Source organism: Octodon degus, unplaced genomic scaffold (genome assembly GCF_000260255.1).
Source record: "Octodon degus isolate 3935 unplaced genomic scaffold, OctDeg1.0 scaffold00080, whole genome shotgun sequence".
NCBI classification, from domain to species: Eukaryota; Metazoa; Chordata; class Mammalia; order Rodentia; family Octodontidae; genus Octodon; species Octodon degus.
The window spans coordinates 10,715,657-10,723,606 of NW_004524656.1; the positions used below are offsets into that span (position 1 = coordinate 10,715,657).

Below are 7,950 nucleotides of genomic sequence, written 5' to 3' on the forward strand. Positions count from 1 at the left end.
AAGGAAGGAAGGAAGGAAGGAAGGAAGGAAGGAAGGAAGGAAGGAAGGAAGGAAGGAGAGAAGGAAGGAGAGACACAAGTGTGAGTCATTCTTGAAAACAATATTTTAACTCTTAACAGTCAGAATATGTTAATGGAAAGGCTGGCCACTTTTACAGTAAGAGGAGCATGTGGAGGCAAAGTTTATGAACTCATTTGAGGCCCTCTGCAGGTATCCAATATCGTACCATCATATGTTTAGGATCAGTATATGTCAAAATACGTCAGTTTCAGACTCTGTCCACTGACACAATAATACTGTGACTTTCCGTCAAGAGTTTGGATGGTGATCCATGAGTCCTAATGGAAGCTAGAAAACAACTGGCTGCCAAGTTCCAAATAAGTTTTCTAAGCAAAAAGACTACTATTATGGTCTTACATAACTCACATTTGCTCTCAATTTGAATCACTTAGGCTACGCATTTTGGGGCTGCACCTTTCTTAAAATTAAATTACGAGTGATCATAGTATCCTATCTGGATAGACATCAAGGTCAGCATTGGAGACTGTAGCTCAGTGGTAAAGCATGTGCCTAGTGAGAATAAGGCCCTGTGTTTGATTTTCACTAACATACAAAAAAAAAAAAAATTAGAAACAAAGTTTGTTTTCTTTTTCACAGCAACATCATTTACAATGTCCGAAAGGTGAAAACTCGAATGTCCTTAAACAGATGAAGGCATAAGCAAAATGTGTTATGTGTAAAGGAATAACATTAATTCTTAAAATAGAAAAAGGAAATTCTGATACATGCCACACATGGGAGATTCATTTTTTTAAAATGTATTTGGTTGTTACAGTGTCTCACTCCCCAACTCGGACTCATAGTGATCCAATTTTCAGCCTCCCCAGCACGGGGATAACAGGTGTGCACCACCACGCTGGGACTCTGTGGCCGGCTCGACCCTCCCTGGGGGCACTTAGTCTGCTGAGCTATCTTGTCGGCCCAACATGGATGAATCTTATAGGACATTCTGCTAAGTGAAATAAGCTGGACACAAGATGACAAGAACTTTATATGATTCCATTTATATGAGTTGTCAAACTCATACAGAAATTATAGTAGCATTGCCAGCTCCTGGAGTTGATGGAGTTAAGGGAATTATTGCTTCATTTTTAAATTTTATCTATTTATCTATTTATTGGTGCAGGGTCTCTCTACACAGCTCAGACTTGCAGTGATCCTCCTGTCTCAGTCTCCCCAGCGCTGGTATTACAGGAGTGCACCACCATGCCCGGTTTCAGTGGCCGGCACGGTGCACCTGCGGCTCTGGGGCCAACATGCAGTACCAGATATCGAACCTGGGTGCTTGCACTTCCTAGGCAGGTTCTTAGACCACTGAGCTATCTCCCCAACCCTTAAATGGTAAATTTTATGTTATACATACTTAACTACAACTTATATTTTTAAAGAATTTTATTTTCTCATACCTTGGATACATTAAAATATGTCTACAGTATATATGAGGTCATTGAGAGAATGGGTAGTGTTATTTCCTGCAATTTTTTCTCTAGCAAATATAGTTTAAGAATATGCCAATCTGATTTGCAATAACATTTTCAGGTGGGTGAACGTCGGCAGTGAGATATGCAATTGTCATATCCCAGGCATCGATAATTCCCACATTAAGATCCACAAAAATATCCCTCAGAATAAGATTCTGAATATAGCCATGAAAGTCACTGAACATCTCTGCATTTTGATGTACCTCTCTTGTGTTTTCGGTTTTAAGAATCACCTTGGTCTCTGGGCTTCGGAGCAATAGACGTTCAACGGCCTTTTTAATATTGATAGCCCTGCGGATGAAAATGTTGATGGGGAAAGGCCGGAAGTGCTGGCCAATGGTGATCACAACTGCTGTATCCTTGTCTCCTGCCACCTGGTCGATTTCCCGTGGGATATAGTTTTCATCTTTCAGGGAGAATATCTGTTGGGTAACAAACGGGTGACTGTGTTTTCTCCATTGAATCAAAATGTGTCTTTCCGCATCCAGAAGAATATGTGTTCTAAAAAGCCCAGTTCCATGCTGATCAAAAAGTCGTAAGGCTGATGGAAAACAAATCAGTAAATCTTTTAGCAAATGGAAAATTATTTAACTTTCAAACATATACAATATCTGACAAGTTCTAACCAACATCGTGTCATACTACAGAATTGCTGCTCACGCAAAGTGGAAAATTTGGCTAGAAGCATTCCAATCTCAATAAATTCTAGTTATTTACAGAATACACAAAGAAAAAATAGCAGTAATATCTGTGATTGAAAACATAAAATTTAACTTCTCATAAGCCCAAAACAAAGTCCAGAAAATTAAAAATAGTAACAAACTGAAGATCACAACATGAAAAAAAATTCTCATCATTATTTTTTTTAGAAGTCCAAAAACCAACTATAACTTCAAAATGAAATTAAAATACATACATCTCACAATTTTTTTAAAGTAGTAAATCCACTGGCGGAGTGTCGAATCCCCCATGAGGTAGATAAGTTTTCTTTGTAAGCAGTCGCTTATACTTTTTATTGTATTGAAACTGGTTTGTTTGCAAAATGTTGTTATCCAACTTCCTTTCCAAGTATAGCCACTGGGGAAAGGGGTCTTCATTCCCACCCGGCATTTCTTCTCTGTGTTCATACTCTCTGGTAATAAGAATTCCCAGGTAAGTCATTTTTATTATTGTAAATTATTTGTGCAGTACTTCCTCATTTTCCTTCCCTTTTCTCCTTCCCTTTCACCCTTCTTTTAATTTCTGTTCCTGCCCTTTCTTCCACAAATATTGATTTAATGAACTCGTGTTAAAGGGATGAATTCAAAGTTTTCACTGAGTAGCGTTTTTGTGGACTAGAGATCAGCTTTCCCTTATGCACACACAGTGTCCCCTGGGTCCACCTTGTCGTCAGGGCCACTCAGCTGTGAGACGGCCAGCCGAAGTTAGGGAAAATGTATGCCATGAAATAGCAGAGTTCAGTGGTCTAGCTGAATATTTCACCAGTGACATTGGCCTTGCCGAATGGTTGCTCTCTTCCTCCTCAAACTAGTTCTCTATGAAAGAAGCTTGAAAATAATTATGAAATGAGCTCATACTTTTGTTAACATTAATTTTTACATTGATATATTTATTTTGTGCATTCCATAGTCATTCTTTAGCTAATAAAAATTGTTCATTGTGTAATTATGTCTAGATCATATTTGACCTGAGCATAATATTTTCACTGTGGTCTGACTAGTGCCAAAAAGAAGTAGGACCTAACTCCTTGTTCAGAATGCTCCACTATTAAATAACCTAAACTGTGGTCACCAACTCCTACTGAGTTTTCACCCAGGTAAGAATCTGAAGATACTTGTATATTTGCCATCCAGAAAGCACATTTTTGTCATCATCTGCATTGTTGAAATTTGGGGTGTAAGTTTAGGACCTTACATTTACTCACATTGAATGACATTAGATATAGAAGTGTTTCTAAAAGAAAATAACAATATGACATTCTCTTTTAAGAACTGCCTAACTTTAATAGAAATTGCTGTCCAAGTAGAAGAGAAGCAATAAAGGTCTAGCAAAGACTCCATAGTTGCCTCAATAATCTAAGGATTTTGTTTGGTATTAAAAGTTGGTCAGGGGGCCGGCAGGATATCTCAGCAAACTAAAGCACCTGTTTAGGCAAGCTTAGGCAAGCACAGGGACCGCAGTTCAATCCCCAGCACCACATGCTGTACCAGCCCTGCCCTCAGGGTGGGCTGAGCCAGCCACAGAGTCTGGGAGTAATGGCATACACCTGTAATCCCAGTGCAGGGGTGGCTGAAAGCAGGAGAATTACCATGAGTGTGAGCTGTGTAGTAAGACCCTGCAATGATCAAATATATTGTTTTAATGAAAGAAAGAAAGAAAAATTGGGCAGGGATGATTGTTGCCCAGGTAAAAAAATGATAGTCTTTCTCACAGACTTTGAGCTTTAGGTCTGGGTTTGTGATTTACTTATATCTGGGATCTCCATGGGATGTAGTAGAGTTCCCTGCATACAGTAAGTCTACAGTGAGCATTTGAAATGAAAAGGAATAGTGAGGAAATGTGTACCTAGTGAATACCATAGACAGAAAAAAAGTGGAGGAGTGGTGATTGGTAACAAAATTCAGCCTTTCTCAGGTCTGAAATCCAGACAATGGAAAATAACAACTTGGTGAAGGGAAAAAATCAAGCAGATCATCAGAAAATTAAGGAGAAAACAGAAGCTATTGACAAATTGGAAAGGTGATCCACAATACAAAAAAGGAGACAACGTGGTCTCCTTTCCTGGTTCTGGAGGCTCATAGGAGGGGAACCTGGCTTCCTAGAGGCAAGGTAAGCATTTAGGGCCAGGAGTTCCTTGGAAAAACAACAGTGGAGGTCATGGCCATTGTGGACCGCAAAAACAGCACAGGTTTTGCTCTGAGGAGACTCTGACTTCTTCCATATGGTAAGCATCGGCCCAAAAGGGACTGAGGTATAAGCACTCACCATTCTGCCTGACCAAGTATCATTTCAGGAAAGCATCATTTTTTAAATCTGGGACTCAGGACAACTAAAACCCACCTCATTTCAGGGCTTCTAGTGTCATCCTTCCCAGTGACCCACAGAAGATAGCTACATACAGGGAGCTAGCTATAAAGACCCTCACCTGCACACACATAAGCAGTTTAAATTCAGGCTGGAAAGGACATAGGCCCAAGGCCCCACAAAGAGAAGCCCCACAGCATCAGAATACGTATTCTACCCAGGTGCACGTGGGAAGTTCTCCAAAATAGAGCATAGATCAGCCCATATAACATGCATAAGTAGGCGCAGAGGAACTGAAATTATCCCATGTATATTATCTCACCACAGTGTAATGAAAATGAAAATCAATGGCAAAAGAAACCACAAAAACTCCAGAAACGCATGGAAATTTAAAAATACCTTCCTGAGCAACCAATGGGCCATACAGGAAATTAAAGAAGAAATTAAATAGTATCTACAATTAAAAGATAATGCTCATACAACACACTAAACTTATGATATTCAATGAAAGCAGTCCTAAGAGGGAAATTCATAGCAGTGAATTCTCATATCAAGAAAACAGAGCTCCCTACAGCTCAACATAACACCACGGCTTTACTTCTTATATTTTGTTTTTATACATTTCTGCTGGCTGGTTAAGACCAAGGTAAATCAGGACCTATGCAACAAGAGTTGTAGCTTTTGGGTCTGATAAGATCAGTGAAATCCCCTCAGGATTTATGCTGAGATCCTGTACCTCAGATTGTAGATCCTTTGTCAGTGTCAGCCATGTGGATGAGTCACGGCCATTGCTTGACCAATGTGCTCTCTGTGAAAGCCTGAGAGAATATTTTCTCTCCATGTGACTCTCCTTAGGCACACTCTACATCGTCAACAATTTCTGACATCGCCAGTTAAGCAGAAGACCCAATACTATTATGGACTACTGGACTCTTTTAGAATATTTTGCTGAGTTTACACACCTATAATATTCAAATAATGGAACTTAACAAAAAAAGGGGTTACAGATGAATGTCCATTTTGTATCTGTGTATTCCAAGTGGTTAGGATAGATATATAGTTAACATTCTCTTAATGAATAGAGAGATTTGTTCTAATGATGTTTGCAAATTGAATATCATGTCTGTATCTTGTACAGCAGTTAACCACTAGGAAGAATGTATGCAATGTGTTAAGTATTGAAACTGTCCTACCAATTTGGTTTGAAACTGTCTCACTGCTATTTGTTTCTCAATAAAAGTATGGAAAAAAAATAAATTTTAAAAAAGAAAACATAGTTAGTGCAAATAAACAACTTAATGTTGAAACTCAGACTCCTAGAAAAAGAGCAAATCAATCCAAAGCTCATACAAGGGAAGAACTTATAAAGATAATAGCATAAATTAATGCTTTTGAGACTAGAAAATAATACAAAGAATCAATGAATTGAAGAGTTGGTTCTTTGAAATATTAAATAAAATTAATAAACCTTTAGCCAACCTTACTAAAAAGAGGAAAGACTGAAATTCAAGCACTTAGAAATGAAAAAGTTTCAATCATAATGGATCCTATGGAAATCCACAAGATCACCAATACTTACCTTAAGAATCTATATTCTAATAAGAAAAGCACAGAAGAAATGAACAGATTCTTAGGCACATATGAATTGCCAAAACTGAATCAAGAAGATATAAAAATTCCAAATAGCCCAGTATTAGTCAATAAAATTGAAAGTTTACCCACAGAGAAAAAAAAATCCCAGGTCCTGAAAGATTCACTGTTGAATTCTAGAAGAAATTTAGAGAAGATCTACTGCCTCTAATGCTGAAACTCTTTAGAGACATTAAAAAGAAAGCAATACTTCCAAAATCATTGCTGGAAGCAAGTTTTACCCTGTTACCAAAAAGCAGAGAAGGACCCAATCAAAAAAGGAAACCACAGTACAATCTCCACAATGAACAGATTTGCAAACATCTTCAATAAGATACTGGTAAACAGAATATAACAAATCATCAAGAAGATTATACATCATGACCAAGTAGAATTCATTCTAGGGATGCAAGCATGATTCAACATACCCAAATCAATAAATGTAATACACCACATCAACAAAGCCAAAGACAAAAAGCACATGATCACCTCAATAGATGCAGAAAAAAAAACACTTGACAAAGTCCAACACCCACTCATTCATAGTAAAAACTCTACCAAACATTAGAATAGACTTCATTTTAATCTGAAAAAATTCATCTATAACAAACTAACAGCCAATGTCATACTAAATAGTCAAAAACTGAAAACTTTCCCTGCAAAATCAGGAGCAAGACCAAGGATGTCACTATCACCACTCTTTACACAAGCCAAAGTAATTAGACAAGAGAAAGAAATAAAAGAAATAAGGATAGGATAGGAAGAAGCTAAATTATCATTATTGATAGATGTCATTATATTCTACCTAGAAGACTCCAGAAATCCACTAAAAGATTTATAGATTTCATAACCAAATTCAGTAGTGTAGTGGATACAAATCAATATTCAAAAATCTATAGCATTCCTGTGCACAAACAACTCACTGAGAGAAAAATTAGAGCAACAAGACCTTTCACAATAGAATGCAAAAATGGAAATAGGATCCAATCTAACAAAGGAAGTACCTTTGGTTACTTTTCTGTCACTTCTGGGACAAAATATCTGACACCCAGAATTAAGGAAGAAAAAGTTTATGTAGCTCATAGTTTGTGGAGGTTTCAGTCCATAATCAGTTGGCTCCAAGGCAGGGTGGCATTGTAGAGGGCAGCCGTTCATAGCATCAGAAAACAGCAAAACAGCACAAGCAAAAAGGGAGGTGAAGCGGAAGAGGGCAAGCCTCTTTCCCTCCTTTATGTAGGATCCAGGTTATCAACCCCAGGGTGGGTGTAGCACTCACTTCCATAAACCTGGCACCACTCACATACATAATCCCATCATTGGATCATAAATCAATCACAAACTCTAGAAGCCCATGCCATGACTACATGAGGCTTTCAGGGGACATCTAGACACAAACCGTAAGAGGAAGTCAAAGTTCTCTACATTGAAAATTACAGTACTCTGAAAAATACATCAAATAGGATTTCAGAAAAGGGAAAGATATCTCCTGTTCATGGATAGGAAGAATAAACAATGCAAAAATGGCCTAACTCAAAATTGTTATATAAATGTAATGCAGTCCCAATCAAAATACCATCAGCATACCTCACAGAATTAGATAAAACACTACTAAAATTCATTTGAAACCAGAAGAGGGCCAGCAAGATAGCTCAGCAGACTAAGCACTTGCTTAGGCAAGTGCAGAGACCAAGGTTAGATCCCCAGAACGACATGCCATGCCAGCCCCCGCCCCAACCCAGGAAGGCTGAGCCGGTCA

General features: G+C 38.2%; 1 protein-coding gene across 1 annotated transcript in view; it reads right to left on the bottom strand.

Moving 5' to 3' along the window:
* Positions 1-1,438: 1,438 nt before the first annotated feature.
* The window catches only part of LOC101579859 (NXPE family member 2), a 40,795-nt gene continuing 34,283 nt past the window's right edge, over positions 1,439-7,950 (bottom strand). The window contains exons 6-8 of the mRNA XM_023721213.1: positions 7,199-7,212; positions 2,458-2,669; positions 1,439-2,082 (exon numbers count right to left, since the gene is read on the bottom strand). Coding sequence (XP_023576981.1) covers positions 1,547-2,082; positions 2,458-2,669; positions 7,199-7,212 — 762 coding nt within the window. The 3' untranslated portion in view covers positions 1,439-1,546. The remainder of the gene's footprint in view (positions 2,083-2,457; positions 2,670-7,198; positions 7,213-7,950) is intronic.